We start from the raw sequence: 23,578 nt of genomic DNA on the forward strand, positions 1-23,578 counted from the left end.
GTTTCAACGAAAATGTTTAGAAAGAACAGCTTAATTTTGCTGGCATTTGCTGGCATTTGCTGGCATTTAGAATTATACAAATACAATTATGTAATTACTTTCATGAACACAGATTAAGTTACCGCTGTATAGTCATGTAAAATCAGTGGCAATTTATGGACCTTAATTTCATTTACCTGGCTATTAAAATTCATACGAACTAAACGCCATTACTTAAATGGTGGAGGAACTACATTTCTTACAGAATAATTGAAATTATGACTATTATGTACAGTATGTATTATATTAGCTATAATATTGTTATGGGTAGTTTTTTAATGCAAAAAACCTGCACTGCTCTTCATCTGAAGCATTGTAAAGAGAATCGAAATTCTCATCCCTGTGTATGCAGTATTACTGGTATTTACTGTGCATGGAGCATTACCTAAGATTTATAGAAGATGCCAGTTCAGTGTTTAGATTGCTTCAGCCCTGCTATGAGATCAAAATTGAAAGTTATTTTGCATTACATGATCTGTAGTATCTGCTAGCGGATCGTCTCGTCTATTTGCTGTGTTAGTTCCATCAGCTCATGCACCAAGTATCCCGTCTGAATGTTTCTGAGTCATTGAGCTGCGTTTTAGTTACCTCAGAGCTGATATCTAAATTTTTACTGATTTGGAGTGGTTTGGACGTGTTCCGCGATTACTGTGCATAGGTTAAATAGTACTACTCTGTTTTTATTTTGGTACAATCCATTTATTACACAATTAAGCTGGCGACCATGTTGACCTTTAAAACGATTGTTTCTGTAAGTGCAGTGATTTTTACTAGATGTATACTGAAATTTGTTTGTTTTGTAGTTTGGTCGCATCCCATTAGCTGTTTACGATTCCATTACCGTTTCGAGTGTGACGCTCAAATTCGTGAATCGGGTTGTCCATATACTGTGCTCTCGGTTAATGAACCCATTCATGTACAACACGACTAAGCCGAAATATCCTGTTAAATCGGTTAACCACAACCACAACTATCCTTACGTCTACCTATCGATAAAATTAGTCAGGGATATGCACAGTGCAGCGAAACTGAGTGACGTACCAAATAGCACATGGATGTGAAAAGGCGCTCACGATGCGTTACATTAAGAGATAATTGTGAAACACGCGCAGATGCTCGAAGATAAAAGCCGCGCGATGGGCTCCTATCGTCCTATTCGCACTGATCTCTGACCCCTGCTGTCACACGAGTTCTGTGATCGCCATGCTGCCGTCACGGGTACCACTCCAGCTGCCAGCAGCGATGGCAGGTAAGCATTAACAACCAAACACTTGTTTTTATTCGGTACCGTGCCCTTGTATATTGGCATAACAAGTCCCCGTATTCGCAGCGATGGGTTCCATCTCATTAGGAGAACACTTGAAATAACGGTGCCGGTGATTCGGAACTACCAGCGATCTACAAAGCAGTTCCAGGAGATCTTTATTAAGAGCCAGAAGTGATTACATAGATATAATGTAGGAAGGCGCAGCAAAATAGGACACAACTAATATAGTCATATTTTTGGGAGTGACGTGACAATGTTGAGAAATCTGTGTTAGTGGGAAAGGCATAACTGACAGCTTGGAACCTGTGATTGTTTCTCCATTGCACCACTTCATCGTTAACATATATGTGTAGTTCGGAAGGAAGAGTTTCTCCTTTACCAATAACTTTCTTAGGAGGGTAGCGGTTCGTATAACAGCTTACGTTTTTACTATTGGGTTGTCACTGCCGGGAGCAATTTTCAATCCGTTCGGCTGCCAGACATTGGCCCAACAGTTTCAACAGAAATGTGTGATATAATAATAACTACAGATTGATAATGAATCCAATCCTTGATGTCATTTTTTTCTGTAACAGGTTTTAGGAAGAGTCTGAAGTTTAATGATGACCCCAATTTACTTCATAAGCGATGTATATTAAACGAATCTCCTGTCAGTTGAGCGGCTACAATAACAAACACATTTATAGACGATTTCCGACATTCACCGTCAACCAACCAGCGAACATCAGCATCTTGGTCCCGATGTGAGCTTGTAGATTATGCACAGAGTGTGTAGTGTGTGCAGTAACTGATGTTGAGAAACTAGCGTTTTACTTACGAAATAATTGCATGGAAGAACGTGTACCGGAAACTTGGGCTACTTTCGGAGAGGTTTTAGTATTTTCCTGGATTTATGAAGAGTTTTAGCGTATTAAAGGCTAATTTTAGGTTAGTTTGGTAGGATTGACCTTGTTATATAAACATTCCTTGCCAAGTGATCCCCCCTCAGATTCTGTCCAAATTATACCCCACTGGTTGGGGTAAAATTGAGACAACTCGTTTTTCTGGCTAATACCAATAAAGGTAAAGAACTGTCCAAATGTTAGAATACCACTTTTTATTTGGACCAGCATTGGTTCCACCACAATGACATAAAAGTAATACTAACATAAATATTCTGAAGAAATAATAGATTAAACACATTAAAGAACTTGAGAAATCAATGAGTAACTGTGAAAAGATACAAAATTATGAAAAATGCAAATCACAAAAAATGAAAAAGGCATCTGGCAGAATTTCGTCTAGCGTATACAGTCCTCTTTTACGCCTCACCGTTTGATACTTCTGAGCTGCCTCATTTCTCTTCTGCACGAGTAGATCCATGAATGTGTCACCAATGACTGCATTGAGGTACGTTTTGCAGGACACCGTGAATGACGGAAATCTTTCCAGCACAATTGCGTGATTCAAGGGATAAATGCCAATTTTCTGCTACTGGCAAGTTCTCTCCTCTTGAGATCTCGGATTCCCACAGCTTCTTGAGAAAGGTGAGGAATTTGGTTTTGGGCACAGAGCTGCACATGCTACCCACTGCCATCTGTTTGAAGTACTCAAGGATCTTCCGCTGCTGTACTTTCAAAGGTAGAAAGTACACATCAAGCGTTGCAGAAGGTTGGCTGCATTCGGTGGCACTGTAATGAATTTTATGTTGTACTCTTTACACAACCGGAACACTTCCACATTGCTATGTGAGCTCTGGTAACTGGATAAACCAATTCTCAAACCACTCACTGTCAAACCATCTGCTCTTGGTTCTGTTGCACCTAGCCCCAGGTGGTCCGTTTTCTGTTCATGTGACCTAAAGTTTTTCAAAAATGGTTCAAATGGCTCTGAGCACTATGGGACTTAACTTCTAAGGTCGTAATTCGCCTAGAACTTAGAACTACTTAAACCTAACTAACCTAAGGACATCACACACATCCATGCCCGAGGCAGGATTCGAACCTGATACCGTAGCTGTCGCGCGGTTCCAGACTGTAGCGCCTAGAACCGCTCGGCCACTCCGGCCGGCTACGAAATATATTTGTGATCTATGGAACAAGTATTAAACTTATCTTCCCATTAAAAATCTTCGCTCTTAGTTAGCCCCAATAGACATGAAAAAGGTTATAAAGGAGACACTGGCTTCATAAAACTCAAATGAAAGGTTTATTGTCTCTCGTACAAACCACGTTACACACTCCTGACGTTTCCATGCACATATACTGACAGTCACCCTTATTTCAGCTTGTTTTTACTATTGTGAGGTAACAATTACTTCTAGCAATCTTTGCTAACAACTCGCTTCTTATATTGATGAATTCTCAATCCCGTGCAAGAAAACAGCTACATTTTACCGATTTATCGAACTTTTCATGGTGAGTGGGTATGTATCGTCCAACCAAGTCTGACATCCAGGCACATCTCTCCATTACTCACTGCTTTCCGCGCCGCCCACAACGATTGGCGCTGAAGCACTTTTATTGATTATTGGGATTTCCCTGCTGGCAGTGCTGCTGCGCCAGGCCGCTAGGTGTAAGCTACAGATACCAATACTCAAAAAGTAACGATACCTGTAACCTTACATCCTCCATCTTAAATATTTTGAAAATTAATTTTGAAAAAAGAAAGAAGAATAATCTACCTGTGGGGATGAAGTGGAAGAAAACTTCTCCTCCTACAAATTTGAAGACGTCACTGCACTGGTAACCTCAGGATAAATAGCGTTGAAAACACTAACAAGAAAACACCACTCATACTATGAGCCACACCTCCTAACTTTTGAAGAACATTTTACAATTATACATGATAAGAATCTGTAGAACAACACAAAAGTTTCAAAAAATTTGAAAATGTAGTCCTTTTGACATAAATCGAATCAGTGTCAGACGTCCAATGTATATATGGTAATTCAACTAGCAAATAAAGTAAAATTTCTCATATATGTGATTATTATTTACAAATATGAGCGAAAGGCTTACATGCACATCAGAAGTAAATGAATTAAAAATACATTTTCAGAACTGTAAAATAATTCTGTCCCTTTATTGTTATTACTGCATATTATTTAAAAGTTAACGAAGCTGTCAAACTGTACGTTAATGAAAATGAGAAACACATAGCCATACAAAAATTTAAATTTGCCGAAAATCTGATTTAGCTTGGTATGGCATTTATTTTAATTTTATTTAATTTTATTTATTTTCAATAAATTCAAGATTATTAGTTTTTACTGTAGTCAGCTGCATTAAACAATTAACCTAATTAATACACACATTTGTTGTTTCTCATGTTATCACCCTATCTTTTTTCTTTTATCTTATTGCCAGGCATTGGGGTTGTTTTGACTAGTGCGGGTCTTGTGCACACCTCCACACGATATCACCTACGCAGACGTTTCGCCGACCTCATGTTTCGCACAAGTCTAATGGTAGTGGCTAGGCAGCTACCATCTGCAAGTCGCTCTGCTGTCCGTGGCATTGACCCCAGTGTCATCTTCCCTCTCTGCCTAACACCATCTCTGATCTCTGCTGACGCTCGCCGAACCACGGCCGCTGGGTAGCCAGGGGCTGTCTCTGCTCGCCACCGTGAAGGTTCTTACGCTGGTGCTGCCCCCTGGCGATAACTCTGCCACCAGCAGTGCTTGTGCCCTTCCGAGCAACCCCAAAGACTTCCGAACTCGCCGCTGCTGCGCCGACGCCGTCTTGCTGTCTGCGACTATGGATATCTAGATGTGACTCGCAGTACTGCAGCCTCTGACCTCTCCAAGCACCTCTGAGTCAGACCGAATAGTCCGCTCCGCTGCCTCTCATAGTTCAGATGTAACGCATCGCTGCCGTTATGGTACCTGCGATGCTTCTTCTCCATGTAGCAACTAATTGGACAGGACTGTTGACTGTTGGTGACGATGAATGTCTGCTAACAAATGAGAAGGGTCATGCCATGCGTCAACATAGACTTATTTCCTAGCTGTCAGAAGCTAAACAGAGCGTCATTCTGTAACATGTGTCCACAAAATGCTAGGCCACAATTTTAACTAATCTATCACAGTGTTATTACAGACATTTTATTATCTTAATGGCACTGGCTATTTGTGTCAAACTTAATCTACTTAGATTTTACACACTCAGTAATACATGTACATATTACATCAATCATTCCTCAAAATATCACAATTTTCTTGTGTTTTTTGTTTTCTTTTTCTTTTTTTTTCTTACTACCTCACATCTTAAGTTGTCAGATATAGTTTCGTTGTCACAATATCGTTTCTTCACTTGTTCACCTCTATGGAAGGCCTCACTGTGATATTCTTCCAATTCCAATGTGCTAGAATGTGTTAAGCTGACCTCTTTATAAGGACCCTTGTATACATGAGGCAATTTCGGTATTTCATGGCCATCTTTCTCAGACTGTTAGTTCGTATTAACACTAGATCCCGAACTCGATACATGATCGGATGCACCATTTTATTACAATGTTTCATCTCTCCTTCAGCTTTGTTGAAGAGGGTCTATTCTACTTTTTCCAATATTTCTTGTCATGTTACGTTTTCACCTGACATGTTCTTCAGTACTTCTCTTACCAAACTATCTAGCGTCATCTCCATTAAAATTTCCACCGGAGTATGTTCAGTAGAAGTGGGGTGCATTAATCTTCCATGATACTCGTCCACTGCGTCTACTTGCTATTTTGGTTATGACAGTCAGATTTTGATACAGTCTTTGAATTCCCATATCCAATATGTTGCCAGTATCCATGTTGAAAACGAGAAGAAACTATTGAGAGTCTCCATTTCTATGACGAATAAACTATATACAGTGTGTCCCTTCTGAGAGATGTCAACCACATTTCTCTGGTGTTTGGGCAAATATTTGAAATTTAGTTTTTTCACCGTGTATCTGAAGTCAGTGCCAAAAATACTGCTCATCACATCTTTCGTGTGCGTCCAGTGTTGCCAGAAAGCGTCTATTCGTTTCCTGTTACAAACAAAATTACTTTTAAAACCGAATTTTAACTGTATATTCGATAGAGCGGTCCCAAATTAGTCTAGTGCGATGTTCATGTTATTGATATGTATTAATAGGGACAGTGAAATACGAAAAATAGCCAGTACACCTGCAGCGGCAGAGCAGCGCTGCTACACGGAGATAGCACTCAGCACAGGCCAGGGCGGTGCTGTCGCTGCTGCAGTACTCGCTGTTCTTCGAGTCTTACTGTCCCTGTTAGCCTACTAATTTATTTTCATAACTCTTTCTGTTGAGTTCAAGGATGCTCTGTGCTTGGATATAAATACAGGTTTTATATTGTGTTCTTTTAGAGCGTTTATCTATATTTTACTGGTAAATTGACTCTCACTGTCATTCACTATCTTCTTTAGCACACACATATTTTTAAACTAATCTTTCACCACCTTTTCAGGCTTGTTGCGTCCCGTGGCTTTCCTAAGCGGATATAACTTTACACAGTGGGAAATTAATTTAATACTTACTAGCAAATAAGTTATCCCCCATACCGACTTCGGCAAAGGGCGTAGCAAAGCCAAGGCCATGGTTTCTCAGATTTCTTTAGATAACTATTGCGCTGCACCATTGTTGTTTTTGTTTTCAGTTAAATATCACACGTCCGTAAAGTTCTGCTCACTCGTCTGGCCACATTGAAGAACCAACAATCTGTTTTTAACTTATCGACAATGAAAGCGAAAAGTCCGCAACTTAGGTGAGTGTATTTAACAAGTTCGTCAGTTCTTTCCTCCGGGATGCATACTCTTCAATCTTCCCTTGATGTGTGGTATAATACTGAATCTTATATCAAGAAGATTTTCTTCATATGGTCTTTCCCAGCGCTATTGCATTTCCCGTTAATTAACTTCGCTTTTGGGTCTCCATTTTGCTCTCTTATAACATCCCGTGGCCGTGATTTTATAACTTTTTCGCGTGACACTCCCTTTATTAAGCACACACTCTATTCTGTGCCCTCCTCAGTTACCTATTCGTCCAATCCTAGTGGCAATCTTGAAAGTGTATCTGGAACTACCTTTTCGCTTTCTCTGATATATTGCACCTCAAAATTTAATTCATGCTACGCTAACGTACATCTGGCTAACCCTCCATGTCTCAATTTACTTGTCAGGAAAGTGATTGGGCTTTTGGGTCCATCACTACGGTTGCTTTTCGGCTGACCATATGGTATATAAATTTTTCATATCCGAATACTATGGCTACCGCCTCTTTTTCCGTGACAGACTACGTGGTTGTTTAACATCCCACTGCCGAAACCAATGATCTTTATTACCTCCTCTTCATTTCCTTCTTCCATCTGATAGGACTTGATTCCCACGCCATAAGCCAATGTTTCATGTGATCGACAGAATACATTGCAAAGGTCGGGATGAGCCAATATCTGAGCATTACATACTCCATGATTCATTTTATGGAATTCTTCGGAACACACGTCGGAACACCACGAGACTTTATTATTTTTCAGCAAATCGTGCAGTACTGCACTGTCCAATATCTAGTTACCTAGTAACGGTCTATAAAATCCACACTGTCAGACGAAACTCTTCAATTGGTTTCTATTCCTTGGCAAGGGAAATTCCTTATTTTCTTTCGTTTTGCCCAGTTTAGACTTTATCCCATTATGTTCAATCACATGTCGTAAACATTGGATTTCTTTTCCTCTGAATTCTGCTTTCTGAAAATGTAGTCCAGTTCCTGCTGCTGCATACCTCTCAAATACTCCCCTTAACGTTTGTAAATGTTTATTCCAATCTCTGCTGGCAATTAGCAAATTGTTAACGTACACAATTACATTCTTCAGTACTGCTTAACACAATACCCTGTCCAATGTCCGTATAAAACCCCGAAACAAATACTTTGAACCTTGAAGGTAACTCTCGGTATTGCTAACAACGTCCTTCATATGAAAAGGTTGTGAACTGCCTTGATTCAGGATGCAGCAACACTTGACGATAGCCTGACGTCAGATCTAAGCTTGTTAGGATTTTTCCTTTCAAAACTCCGAAGTACCTCTTCCATATTTATTGATAGCTCTCTTTCAGTTTCAAATACCTATTCGCTTGTTCCACATCTAAAACCAAGTGAACTTTCCTGTTATTTTTAGCGGCCATCATCAGAGGGCTGTTAAATTGATTCCTGTCTCATTCGATTAGGTACTCCGGACGGCAACATCCCTTGGATGTCCTTATCGACAGCTTTTTCCCTTGTTTGATGCGTTTTAAATGGAGGCACAAAATATGGTTTGTGCGGTTTCCTTTTGATCCGATAGGGCGGTCTTTTTAAGACCCCTGGTTTTTAACTAAATACCTGTTTATGCTTTCCTATCAACTTCAACAATTTTTTTCTGCTTTTCTAGATACCAACGTCGCAATACCATTAAATTTCGAACACACTTCATCTGGATTTAGTTCATATTCTTCTGATTCCCACAGATCCTTGAATCTTAAAACTAACTTGGTGTTTCTGCATTCTCTGTTAACAATGCGTTGTATACGTTGTTGGCAACTGCGCGCAGCTGACTCCCACAGTCAATCAGCGTTCTCATTTTTCTTCCATAAACTTCTGTTTACATTACAGCTTTATCATCGCCAATTATCTCATCTTCCATCAAATCTTCTTGGTCATTTATTAACCGGTCTTTTGTTTATACAACAACTTTGTCAATCTCAATCACATTGCAACTTTGCGGTCCCGCTTCGTCGGTTTAAGGCCCGGCCACACATGAAACTACAGCCTGTTTTCCGTTTGATTACCTGGCAAAAGATCTAATCCGCTCGCTCTCTCGCAAGTATCACATTCGTCCCATGTGCGTTACCCTTATTTTCTTCCTGTCTTCGGTACTCCCGTCCCCATAGCCTCCGTATGCGTAGCAGCCTCGTACTCTGACGCGCTGCATCCAAACTTCATTTCTTCGTTCCGTTTCGCGCCTTACTTCTGTCTGTCACCCGGTGTTGTCCAAATTCTCTCTAAACGCTTACCCTCGTCATTCTTTTCTCTCCAGCTGGGCATATACCGACGTTGCTTTATCGAAGGAATCAATGCGGGTACCTACTAAGTGACTACGAGTGTTTCTCGGCGATCTTTGCACAATCCGTCTTACAACTGCTCTTTCGCCGTACGGACTGTTTAAGTACTGGTTCGTTACATATTCTTATCCTAAAAATTCGGCACATTTCCAGTCGATCTCATGCTGCGGTTGCAAATGGGTATTAGTATAACATCGTGTTGGCTTGGCGACCAATATTCATCCACAAATATTTTCTCAAATCCTCGATATGACATTCTTTTCTTTTCTAACCTCATACCCCATTTATAGGCTTCGTCTTCCATCTGACTGATCGCATACGCGATTTCCGTATCGTACAACTTGTAGGTAACAGGACGGGAGAATTTCTAATGAAAACTGTGGGGTGTTGTTCTCCCTGTGGATAAAATTTACTGAATTTACAACTGATAATGTACTCAACCTGTGCGTCACTTTTACTAATCATACTTGTTTGTTGGGTAAATGTTTTGTGTTAGCAGAAGAACCAACACCATGTTACGAGTGGAGGCCGAAATGCACGCGTTTTAGCTCACGCAGGCTGGCGTGAGGAGGGAAGAACTATACTGACCTGAGGTTTGGAACATAACAACCAATGAGAATTCAGAAAGTGGACGTAATTAGTTTGGTACTTAACTTTAATCCATTAATGATGAACGTCGCTCTTGACGGTACATGATTCACAATATTATCTGTTCAGAATATATTCTTGAAGATAGTAATTATAGTAACTGAATATGGCGCCTTGCTAGGTCGTAGCAAATGACGTAGCTGAAGGCTATGCTAAACTGTCGTCTCTGCAAATGAGAGCGTCTGTAGTCAGGGCGAGTGCTAGGGAGTCTCTCTAGACTAGACCTGCCGTGTGGCGGCGCTCGGTCTGCAATCACTGATAGTGGCGACACGCGCGTCCGGCGTATACTAACGGACCGCGGCCGATTTAAAGGCTACCACCTAGCAAGTGTGGTGTCTGGCGGTGACACCACAAATAGCTCCTAATTCCTGCTTCAATTTACTTTTCGCTCTCAGATCGACCCGCTGCTCTGCCTTTTGTTGCAACCCTTGCACAGCTTGGCTTACTGGTTCCATCTTTTTCTCAACTTAGTGAAACATTTTGAGTGTGTTGTCGTTCTGCGGTATCATTTGCGAGAACTGAAACCACTACCATACTATCCTCTAACGAGTTTTCTTTATGCGAATTTTGACGATTTCGGACTTTTGAAAATTCACCTGTCGTGTTCCTCATTCATCGCCGTCTGTTCCTGTTTCACCTTTCGTGTTTGTATGTTTGTGTCCTTTCCCCGTTTCACTATTATGGTGTTGTTTGTTCATGCGTTTCCAGTCTTTCCTCTAGTTTAAAAAAAAAAAAATCTCCCTTCGATGCCACTGTTGCCTCTGACGACTCCAGCTCTTTAAAATTTTCTTTCGTGAAATCCATCATTTGTTTGCTACAAACTTACTGATATGCTTTTCTTAATTGGTGTTTCTGTCACTGCATTAAAGAATCCTCCTTTTTAAACTACCATTTCCTTCTCTGCCGTGTTTCCCTTCAATGGTGTGTTCTGACTTTTTGCGCTTTTTATCCGCCGTGCTCCCATGTTTCCCGCGGTGTCCACTTCCACTCTCTTTCCTTCCATTATCTTCGTAGAATTTCCTAAGGGACATTCCACTAGCACCACGGACGCGTTGTCCGTTTGAACTTCACTTTCAGTTAATGATTGATTTGAAATACTTCACCCTTCATAAATTCCACTATCTGCGTCTACTTTCCACTTTGTAGCTTTGTTTATGGGAGTGCACGGTTCCAAATTTCCTCAATTTTCACCTCAAAAACGTTAAAAAAAGAAAGAAACACTTTCTTGTAACACTGAAAATAGCATCTTCTCACAAGCAGTTTTCTTCACACAGTTTCGTACTTCAGAGCTATTGCCGACTGTTTTGTGCTGCGGTTAGTTTCTCTCCTAACCTTCCAGAGACTGTTAGTTTCCTAGACATTTGCATTACTTACTTTCTATTCTCCGGCCACCGGCTGCTGATTACTGTTGCTCTTCTTGTTCCCACTGTCGGCTGCGTGTAGCGCCGTGGCATTTGGTTTCTGTATCCCAGTTCTTCGGCATTTCTTCCGCCAATCGCTATATTTGTTGAACGTACTTTCCTCCGAAGATAACTACTGGTTCGAAAAGTCCTTTCATGAGTCAAACTGTAAGGTGGCTACTCGCTTATTCGTATCGATCACGGTCAAGTTTCTCTCTAAAATCACCTGTGTCGATATAACAACGATAGGACCAGTGTTTGTGTTGCAAAGCTTAGGGTAGGCCTCTTAATACTAAGTAATATCCACCGGAATACCAAAAATGGGACCGTGTGCCTATCGGTACATGACCTATGAAAATCAACACACCTGCCATAAATGATTTTCACACTGATTTAGTTCTAATAGATATGAAAAGGATTCGAAAGGAGACACTGACTACATAGAACTGAAAGGTTTACTGTTTCTCGTAAAAGTCATGATTCACGTTGCTAACGTTTCTATGCACATGTACTGGCGTTCAGCCTTATTTTGGCTTGTTCTTACTATTGTGAGGTAACCATAGCTTCTACCGATCTTTGCTAACGACTCGCTTCTAGTACTGATGAGTTCTCAATCCCAAATAGAAACACTGTAACATTTAACGTATTTATCGATCTTCTCACAATACGCTGGTATGCATCGTCCAACCAAGTCTGACATCCAACCACATCCCCTCACTACTCACTGCTTTCTGCGACGCCCGTAACGACCGGCGCCAAACAGAGCTTTACGGTCACTGTGTCTTCCCTTGGCGACGGTGCTGCTGCGCTAGGCCACTGGATGTAAGGTACAGATAACGATACCCAAAAAGCAACTGTATCTCTTACTGTTAGGTGAATAAATGAAGATTGTAGCAGAACATGAAGTACATGATCCTGTTTTGTCCTCATTACTGTATACTGTCAACTACATGAAAAGAATTCCATTGGCATTTTATTAGAATATTCAGGCCAAATGAAAAAACTGTTAACGAATGTCCAAAGCTTTTGAACATATAAACACCACAAAACCACAAGGTACAGCATGGTATTAGACATACCACTGTAATATCAAAAGTGTTACCAGAACTTAAGTGAGCCACTCAGCAAATCATCAATAATTGTAAGCCTAATTCAAACCGAAATTTCTGGAAAGATAATATTAGAGACACACGTGCTGTCATGGAACATTTTAAGAAATATGTTGGCCACTGTTAAGGTTCCTGACATGTACTTACTAGTTACAGTTGTGTGAACTATGAACAAAGTTAATACAACAAGCTGGTCATCAAAAACCGCTTTGGAGTAAACAAATGGGAAAAGATTCCAATTATGGGATATGAATTTTGCCGTTTTGCTAACACACAGCTTTCTCTTTTTAACTACACATGTTTCAGCACCCATCATTAGCGGATTTTTGTTTATTGAAAACTGTAAAAAGTGATAATGCTTTAGGTTATAACAGATTTAAAAAAGTGAGGCTAAAGAAAGTTTTTGTTCGTTTTGTTTCTTACCGTGACTTTACATTCTATGCTTTTGTAGGAGCCACTGTATGTTGTTCTGCACTGATAGCTTGTCATCTGCAAATCAAATGATGTAAATGTAAATGTCATGAGCGAGTAAACTCATCCCTTGCTTTTTTTTTAAAAAATGTGATTTTGTGTGTTAAAATGTTTTGTGTACATATTTGCTACTACTCGCGCTTTGTTATGACTAATCCTTCTTCTTTTATGTTTTAAGGACACTGCACACACATATTAATGTGCTTCGTGTAATTTCTTTCTTTATAAACGCCTTTTTTACTTCTGAAAACGCGGTGAGCACCATGTCGTGTTTCCTAACACCGTCGGCTTTCATTCTTTCCCGAGAGAGTTTGGCACCGATTTTGAAATTTTTGGACTTTTTCTCTCTATTTTAGCACGCGTGTGATTTTGTATGTGTGTGTGTGTGTGTGTGTGTGTGTGTGTTTGTGTGTAAGCTCATTTAGCCGTTTGTGTTACCTTTTCTGTAAAGTTCCTTTAACGTGTCAAATAATGTGCCTTTACAAAGCGTAGCGTTTTCATTTAAAAATTCTTTGTGTTCTGTTATTGCCTTCTGTATGTGGAAGTTCTCTTTTATTGTAAGTTTGTGGTATAGACTGTGGCTGGAATTCAGTATTTTTAAATCTGTTGCTACTGTATTTGGATGGTGGTTGTGGGCTGTCAGATGGCCAGTAAATGTGCTGTGGGTGCTGTTATTTTTTAAGGCTCTGTTTTAAAGTTCCTGCATGTTTGTTCTATGTGTACTGATTGACAACTGTTGCATGTGAGTCAATATGTTCCCGATCTGTTGAATTTATCTGTGGGTGTCTCCCATGTTCTGAGTTATTTCTGTTGTGCTTTCTGCCCTGTGTCCTATTTGAAGTCCTGTTTCTTCAATATCTTGCTTATTCAGCCGACAAATTTTGTTACTGTAGGTGAGTATGCGCCATTTATTTGTGTGTGTGTGTGTGTATTGTTGTACTGTTGTGTCTTGCATGTGGTCATTGTTTGTATGTTGTGCTGATCTGTGTTGTGTAAGGTTTAGTGTGTGTGTTGTGCTTTCGTTCCATTTCTGTTTACAAATTTATGGGTTTAATTTCTGTATCGTGTGGGACTTCTAACCATTTTCCTCTGCTAACTGTTTTATTGTGTTTAGCTCCTGTGTGTGATTCTGTTTGCTTACGCAAAACATTTTAACACTTTAAAATCGTTTTCTTTTTTTTTTTTATATCAAGGGATGTGTTAACCGTCTATGAAATTTACATTTACATCGTTTGATTTGCAGATAAAACAGTATCAGCGCAGGTCACCATACAGTTGGTCCTGTAAAACCATATAATGTAAAATCATGGTAAGAAACAAAACGAACAAAAACTTTCTTTAGCCTCACTTTTTTAAATCGGTTATAACCTAAAACATTCTCACATTTTACAGTTTTCGATAAACAAAAACCCACTTATGATGGCACAGAGATGCTGAAACAAGTCTGGCTAAAAAGAAAAAGCAGTGAATTTGCAAATATGCGGAACCTACATTCTATAATTTAACTGCAGATGCGGAAAGGAAGCACAAGAGCTGCAGATGCAAAGACGAAAATATTCCAGGTTATAATATCAGTGCTGGTAAACCAATCGTTGACCTATTGGGTTACAAATCCAACAAGTTTCAGGAGATTTCAACATTACTAGGGAACTGCAGCAGTACAGACTGGTTAGTAAACTAACATACGGTGCCTTCCCAGATGAGGATCAGTCTCACTTCCGGCACTGACAACAAGAATTGAAGAAATGCATATGGGGCAGTGATTTGAAAACTGTGGCAATAAACAGTGTATGACAGCAGCATGACAAAATGGACCACAACATTTTGAAGGCTCATGAAATTTGTATTGCAAGCCAAATGAAACTGTTGATATTTGGAAATGAAACTGCGCTTTTGAAACATGGTTAACCAGGATGGGCCATGTTGAACATCAACCACTGAAAAGTAAGGAAGATCATAGTCATATTGGAAGTGACTTCTACCCATACGACGCTGCACATATCAACTCCATATCGATAAGTGAGGCAGTGGTACAGGCATAAACACTGCATATCACCCACAGAACATGAAGAACAGAAGCTGACACTGCAAAATAGAGTACATTATAGCAGCAGCTGACACTTAAGAAATATGAGATAAGATGTTTATATTAAAATGTGTTAGCCGAAGACTTCTCAGAACGAGTGATAAAAATGTTGAAGGCAATATGGATTAGAATAGAGATCAGGGACTAAGGCATAAAGACGAGCAGGAACGAATAGATTTCACAGTTAAAAGTGGGATTTCTGATAGCAGTGAAGTAACATCAGAAGTATCTACCTTTTACGATGCAGTACAGTTAGCAAGGTTATTCATGAAATTCCAGTGTAAAAACCTACTGAATAGTGTTACAGTCGGGTAAGGGGAAGGTGTGGAGGTAATAGACGAAATTCAAAATGAAGAGGAATCAAACAGTGGCTGTTACGTAAAGGAGGAATTAGGTGATACTGATGCAAATGGATTGCGCATAAAAATTGACCCACTCTTCATGCAAATGACTTTAAATATTAAAGAAACTAATCGGATATTAGACAAAAAACGTAGTTACATGAAGAAGGAGTTTAAAAGTGACATTGGTAGTCTGAGGTTTGAAATGAAAGAAACTTATCAGAGACTGTAAAAAATAGTGGTGACGTTAGAACTGATCTCAGCAGACCATATTCAAAATTGGATTTGAAATTGTAGCCTACTAAACTAACAATGACATTAAAAAGAAATTAAGAATGATGTTAGTAATTTAAATTCAAATTTGGATGGAAAGTTGGTTTGCTGGTTGACTTTGGGGAGGTGACCAAACAATGAGATCATGAGACCCATTGGATTAGGGAAAGCTGGGGAAGGAAAGCCATGCCCTATGAAAGGAACTATCCTCGCATTTGCCTAAAGCGATTTAGGGAAATCACAGTAAACTTAAATCAAGATGGCCAGACACAGACTTGGACCATCATCCTCCCTAATGCAAGTCTAGTGTGTTAAACATTGCGCCACCTCGCTTGATAATGTTGGGAAAATATTGTAGTAAGTGGGTGGAAGCAGATGCTGATCCTAGTCACGCAAAAATTGAAGATTAAATGAAAATATGTATGGAAAATAACAATAAACATCCAATCAAATATTGAAAAGAACGAGTTTAGAGTCAACCAGCGGAACTGAAACAGGAGAAAAGAAGTGGGAGGAAGACATTTGTTAATTATCGAAGATAGGGTCAGTAAGCTAAATGAATTTGTGTAAAAATATGAAGTCTAAAATGAATGCTTAATTTACTGAATTTTAAGACATGATTAGCAGAGCTGAAAGTGTAAACCCTAAAGTATATACTGTGTGTAATGAAGTTGCATTTTTAATGACAAAAAGTGCAACAATTCCGACATAATAGTAACATTCATCCTCTTGATTTTATTAGCGAATTTAATAAACAGTCTGTGTAATGGGACTGAGAAAGATAAATGTTTGTCATGAGTTTTTGGAAAGCGTTTGATTACGGATGGCAACAGAAGCTACAGATTCCTGTAATTGTTGGAAAGAATTTAGTAAATTATTTTTGGAGAAAAACTGGCCCAGAGATGAACAGTAAAAGATTCTAAGGGAAATTTGTGGTCTTAAGAGACGATTCCAGAGGAGGGGCTATCAAGGGGTCCTGTCTTTGCTGGATTAATTGGGCAGAGTCAGGTTGTGAAGCAGTAACAATGGAATTAGAGCATATGTTTCCTCACGGAATAAGGGAATGGTCTTTTGCAGCCTCCAGTAATAATATTAATGATTTTGTAGATTATTTCTGGAAGGCAGAAAGAGTCAAATGAACAGGAGGTGTGAGGACTAATCAGGCGAGGAATTCACCAAGGAGAGACTAGTACAAAATGATCTGGGAGAAATAGTGGGGACTCAGAACAAGTTGGGTAGTAAATGGCACTAGTAGACGAATCTCTAATAATACAAATACAAATAAGAGCAGTATGGGGAGTAGTAATTATAGTAATTACGAGGGAGACTAATGGTTGCTCCAATTGGGGTTTGCAATTAGGCAAAATCTACAAAAGAACCATCAGTAAACCAGATTAATCCAGCATTATATGTAATAGAGGCAGTAAGAGAATGTAAAAACCAATGTGATAGCAAAGAAAAATATTTCTGTGATGAAAGTCAACCTGATTTATGCAAAATTACGAACAAACTGACGAAACAGAGGTGTTAGCTAGCGTTTAGGATGCTATGACCTCATGAAAAAGTGTAAATATATAGACAAAATTTAACAATGGAAGTGCCTTGCTTCTGGTTAGATAAAGAAAATAAATAACAGCTAATTAAACAGGAATTGGGAGACAGTAGTAGCGTCACAATTATTAGTATTATTAATGGGAAGGAGGGGATATTTAGTGGCAGAAGCAAAAGAGATATTTGACTCCATGAAATTTATTGAGTAAAAAAGGATAAGTGATGTAAATTAATAGTGTAAACGAGACAAAGAAACAGAAGAAAGGGAGGAAGTAAACGAAATGGAAAAGTACATAATGTGCCACTAACTGTAACAGGGGGAAATAAGTTTGATAATCAAAAAGGTAGTTCTTCTAGAGACGAAATTAATGAAAATTTGTTACATTGGAAAGGTACAGTACTGAATAATATAAAAATACGGTATCCTACAATTCTAGTCAATACATTATGAATTCCATTTAGTACGTGGTGCAAGAATTTGGTGCCAATGGAATGATAAAACTGATTTCAGTACCGAAAGATTTATTTATTTACTCTCTTTTTGTAATGAAAAAATCAATGACGTCAACTTTCTAAAAAAATTGAATGTAGATCTACATAGTGCATTGAATATACAAAAGCTGACATAAGTAATTCTGATGAGGGTACAATGCAAGCTGGAGTAAAAGATGCAAAGTAGATCTGTGTTTGATTAAACAAGTTTTAGTCAAAGAGTTTGAATATATGTTGGAATTACAGAGTCATGAGCCTTTTTCCATTAGATCATATGTTGTCCCTTTCATTAAGAAAGATTCTGTGAGGAAGGAAATAAAAAAATGCTAGAATGGGAAATAACTGAAGAATATAATAGCTGTTATGACAACTGGTCTGTAGTAGTAGGTAAAAGGAATATATGTGTATGGGGTGGGGATCTGAGGTCTGTTAGATGCCAGAAAATTAAATGAAGTGGTAAAAAAGAAAGTGACAGACGTACCGGTGTTGATAAAGTCTTACAAAAATATCATGGTTCTAAATGTCTCAAATGTACCAAATAAGACTCTAGGGATAATGAACTTATACAGATAAGGGCTGCACAGATGGTCGCAGGGTTATTCGACCCTTGGGAGAGTGTCACAGAGATAATGAAGGAAGTGGTGTCCAATTAATATGCTGTGATGATGAAAAAACTGAGCCACAAAGAAATAAAAAACTCTTCAGGAATAAAGAAATTGGTAATCCCTGTTAAACAACTAATAAATGATTTTGCAGAAAGGTTTAATTCAAAAAGAAACTAACAATTTCTAAAATTATATGTAACTGTATGCTAGGTGTTTGTCCTAAGAGACCTAGTGCATATTTTCACTAGTGCTTCGGCAGATATTTGCAGTTTACTTCTTGTATTGTGTAGCTGGGTCAGCCCAAACAAATAGTACCCACTGACGTCCTGTGCCAGTGCAGTAAAGTAGGCTAAATAACTTCCAGGCTGCACCAGCTACATTTACCAACCTTCATATCAACTTGGTCCGCCCCCTTCCTCCTTCAGATGGACATGGATACTCCTTCGCGGCCATTGACAGCTCATTCTCAGTGTCAAGTAGAGGGGATCACGCCATGGAAATTCAACAACTGGCACATCCTTGAAAGTATCCACCGAAAACGTCAAACCGGCGGGGATTTTAGCATCAATGGTGCCGGATCCCTCGCCTGCACGTCACACCACAAGCTGCCTAGAGTCACCGGATTGTACTTACAGACACCAACGGACCCTGCCTCACAACTTGTGGACACGCAAGCGACAATCTACCAAAACAAGAGCCGGTCTCAGAATCAAGTTTAACTACCAAGACGTACCGGGTATTCCACACTGTAGGAAAAGTGAAGGGGGGGGGGGGTTGGTGGGGGGGGGGGGCGGAGGGTTCGCGAGAGGGGAGGGGTGAGGAGCGGACACTATGTGGCAGTGATAAAATTTTTTACTTGTGTGTTGTGAGAATATAGACGTACATGTGAACTCCCTAACATGCTTAGATTTGTTAATCTTTGCTGCAATAATTTTAAGTCTAGTGCGACTCCTTCCAGTTTCTTTGTCGAAAATTCTTATATTCGTTCGCGAAAAAAAAAGGTAATGCTGTACATTCAAATGTTGTGTGCAGTTACTTACTTGAGTAAACTAAGAGGCTACAAACTGGTAATACAACTCGTACATCAGAGTACAATGCAATACCTCATCTCGTGAATAGAAAAATGATAGATTCTTTTAGCGTTTCCAACAAACAGAATTTTTGCATACGTTGGGTCACTTGTTGCTGAAAAACAAGCGTGAGAAATTAGATTGTGGTACACCACAAAGGTCATTATCAAACTCGCTATCGTAAATATTATCTGTCAGATGAAATCTAATCTACGCTGAAGAGATCATGTACCACTCAGGCTGAAAGTTGTTATCTGATGGACTTCAGGCATTGAAAACAAATCACATCACTGGGAGCCTTCGTGCGAGGTGTGTCAGCCATCATCCACATCTGCATAAGGGGTCGACAATTATTGAACTATATCGAATAAACGTAAGTTAGTTACAAACTATGGCGTGCACACTGTTTATTCAACACGTAAAAGTCACTACAGGTATTCGGATTTCGGTTACGGCATGTCCGATATGCCTGCCATCATTGGCGATGGTGTGTCCAAACGAATTGCGAAATTCTGCATGACCCGCTGAAGTGTCAAAAAATCGATGCTGTCAATGACTTCCTGAATGGCTGTTTTCAGCTAAGCAATGATTTTGGTGTTATTGCTATACACCTTGTCTTTAACATAGATCCACAAAAAGGAGTCGCTTGTGTTCAGATCCGGAGAATACAGCGGCCAATCGAGTCCATGCCTGTGGCCTCTGGGTACCCCAGAGCCAGAATGCAGTCCCCAAAGTGCTCCTCCCGGACACCAAACACTCTCCTGTATCGATGGAGGCGAGCTCTCTCTTGCATGAACCACATACTGTCGAAATCAGGGTCACTTTGGAAAAGTGGGGATGAAATCATCTTCCAAAACCTTCACGTACCGTCCGGTAGTCACCGTGACACCAAGGAATATCGCACCAATTCTCCCCTCCCCCCTTAGGCATATTGCTCACGCTACATGTTCCGATTTCTGATAACTATATTCACTTTCACATTATTCATTATCTGATATACAATGACATTAATCTTCCATAGTCTATGCAGGAAATACTCAATCTTCGCCACCGCACTGAATTGTTCACGAAAGAATCTGGAGGTACTTTGCTTCTTATAAGATGGTATGAGACAATTTCTGAGTTCCTCGTATGTCAGTGCATTCCTTAAATCCTCGTGGTACCTAACATATGTCTTTCCCTTAGCTCTAAAGTACAATTTTCTCACCTGTAACAACAGCTCATATTTCCAGAAACCAGCTTTACAGCTGCCAACAGATCATCTACAAACGCTAGCACAAGTCCCATCTTTTCTTACAGATTTAAACTGCTTAAAGAATTCTGTATTATCTGCTTTCAATCTATCTACAAACGCTAGCACATGCACCGTTGCTTTACCCAAAAAGGGACTAACCGGACTAGCGGCAGCTGAATCTAATGTGGGAACAGTCCAACTGGGCGAAGCCCCATCTTCTCTTACAAATTTAAAGAATTTTGTATTATCTGCTTTCAATCTAGCTACTTACTCTAACAAGGACGGCACGGCTTCTTGCGAGATAACCCCCAATGTTTTCGGCTCAAACGCTGTGTGACACGTATCAAGTAAACAAAAATACAAGGAAGAAAACAAAATGAAAAAAATATGTAGCTCACTGTGACCCCAAAAAATTGCTTTGCGTCGTTACCTTTAATCATGAGCTATTTGGATTCACTGTACTGCCTAGCGTAGTGGACATATCCGTGACACATGCCTCACATTATTGGGGCTGATTCTATAGAAAGCACTCTGTGGCCCAACGAGTTACCCGACATGCACCTCATTTGGCACAGGCCTCTGGTATTCCCATAAAATCGACAGATGTCTTAACACTTATCTGACCCCACAAACGTCACCCACAAATCGCCATGATCACAATTGTTAGTAAAACAAAGCTGCAGAGAGAGAGAAACAGACAACAGTCACTCCACTTAGCATTCAGAGATGACGATCCCGCCCATTGTGGGTGTTGTCATCCTCCCTAATACAGTTGGTCCCTTCTCACTGTGGTTGGCAGAAACCATTTCTGTCACCAGTTGGACAGGTCAATGAAGCCAGGGGGATGATGGAAAGTCATAGGTACAGCTATTTCATATATTCACATATTCCACACATAAATACACTCCTGGAAATGGAAAAAAGAACACAATGACACCGGTGTGTCAGACCCACCATACTTGCTCCGGACACTGCGAGAGGGCTGTACAAGCAATGATCACACGCACGGCACAGCGGACACACCAGGAACCGCGGTGTTGGCCGTCGAATGGCGCTAGCTGCGCAGCATTTGTGCACCGCCGCCGTCAGTGTCAGCCAGTTTGCCGTGGCATACGGAGCTCCATCGCAGTCTTTAACACTGGTAGCATGCCGCGACAGCGTGGACGTGAACCGCATGTGCAGTTGACGGACTTTGAGCGAGGGCGTATAGTGGGCATGCGGGAGGCCGGGTGGACGTACCGCCGAATTGCTCAACACGTGGGGCGTGAGGTCTCCACAGTACATCGATGTTGTCGCCAGTGGTCGGCGAAGGTGCACGTGCCCGTCGACCTGGGACCGGACCGCAGCGACGCACGGATGCACGCCAAGACCGTAGGATCCTACGCAGTGCCGTAGGGGACCACACCGCCACTTCCCAGCAAATTAGGGACACTGTTGCTCCTGGGATCTCCTACACTGGCCGTACACCACTGGTGATCGTCGAGGGGACACTGAATAGTGCACGGTACATCCAAACCGTCATCGAACCCATCGTTCTACCATTCCTAGACCGGCAAGGGAACTTGCTGTTCCAACAGGACAATGCACGTCCGCATGTATCCCGTGCCACCCAACGTGCTCTAGAAGGTGTAAGTCAACTACCCTGGCCAGCAAGATCTCCGGATCTGTCCCCCATTGAGCATGTTTGGGACTGGATGAAGCGTCGTCTCACGCGGTCTGCACGTCCAGCACGAACGCTGGTCCAACTGAGGCGCCAGGTGGAAATGGCATGGCAAGCCGTTCCACAGGACTACATCCAGCATCTCTACGATCGTCTCCATGGGAGAATAGCAGCCTGCATTGCTGCGAAAGGTGGATATACACTGTACTAGTGCCGACATTGTGCATGCTCTGTTGCCTGTGTCTATGTGCCTGTGGTTCTGTCAGTGTGATCATGTGATGTATCTGACCCCAGGAATGTGTCAATAAAGTTTCCCCTTCCTGGGACAATGAATTCACGGTGTTCTTATTTCAATTTCCAGGAGTGTATGTCGTGGTTCTCAGCAGCCCCACACATGCGCCTGTCTTAGCCCACAAGCAGCCTTTTGTCACACTCAGCATATGCCATTGCCTCATCCAGCAGGCAGAAGCTGAGCCAATGTTACCTTTTCAGCACCCTTCTAGTGTAGTACCACATCTGCTCCCAGACACTCAGATGGCATGCCACTATGCTGGACTCCATAAAGCCTCTTTTGTTAGCTGTGAAATTGCGTATTCAGATTGGAGACACTTGAACACACATAGTTGAACCGTGGACCTCTTAGCAGAGCAACAGCAAAAGGAGCTTCCAGTGACAGTCTGCCCACGCAAGGCACGCGAGCAGCAGTAGTGTATGCCAGCACAAGAAAAGCGAGCGACAATAGAGTATGCCTGCACAAAGCAAGCGACGGCTCTACACATAGTGAGGCCGATGTAGGTACACTAATATTCGCTGAAGTCAGCCAGCAGATGATTGCCCAGTCGGAGAGCATCAGCTGAAATTCCAGTCTGGCAACTGGTTTAGGCACAGACAATAGTTCCGTGGCAAGGGACGGCAGTATTTGGTAGGGGCAGTTAGATGACCCACGTGAAAACAGGGTGACAGGAATAAAGCATATTTCGAAGATGGTAGCAGGTAGTGACTCTATCTGCATGTCTAAAACGGGAGGTATTACTGTCGGCTTGGCCTGTCAGTGTTTTGAGAGGACATCATTTTCCATCTTGTAGGCTACAACACAGCCGCGTTTAGAGTATCACTCGTGTGGTAATTGTGTCACCATCGGCAGTGGCTGGCTTCCATCTTTCCACTGCATCGGCAGTAGTATTGTCCATGCTGCAGCATCGAGGCACGAATGAGTGGTAACTTCACCTACCATATGGCCTGGGCGTCGATTCCTGTGGTGTCAACGCAG

General features: G+C 40.9%; 1 protein-coding gene across 1 annotated transcript in view; it reads left to right on the forward strand.

Annotated features, from left to right (window-relative positions):
* Positions 1-1,242: 1,242 nt before the first annotated feature.
* LOC124795832 (facilitated trehalose transporter Tret1-like) overlaps positions 1,243-23,578 on the forward strand; it is a 67,458-nt gene continuing 45,122 nt past the window's right edge. Inside the window, exon 1 of the mRNA XM_047259915.1 lies at positions 1,243-1,288. Within this exon, the coding sequence (XP_047115871.1) occupies positions 1,243-1,288 (46 nt within the window). The remainder of the gene's footprint in view (positions 1,289-23,578) is intronic.

This window comes from Schistocerca piceifrons, chromosome 4 (assembly GCF_021461385.2).
Source record: "Schistocerca piceifrons isolate TAMUIC-IGC-003096 chromosome 4, iqSchPice1.1, whole genome shotgun sequence".
NCBI classification, from domain to species: Eukaryota; Metazoa; Arthropoda; class Insecta; order Orthoptera; family Acrididae; genus Schistocerca; species Schistocerca piceifrons.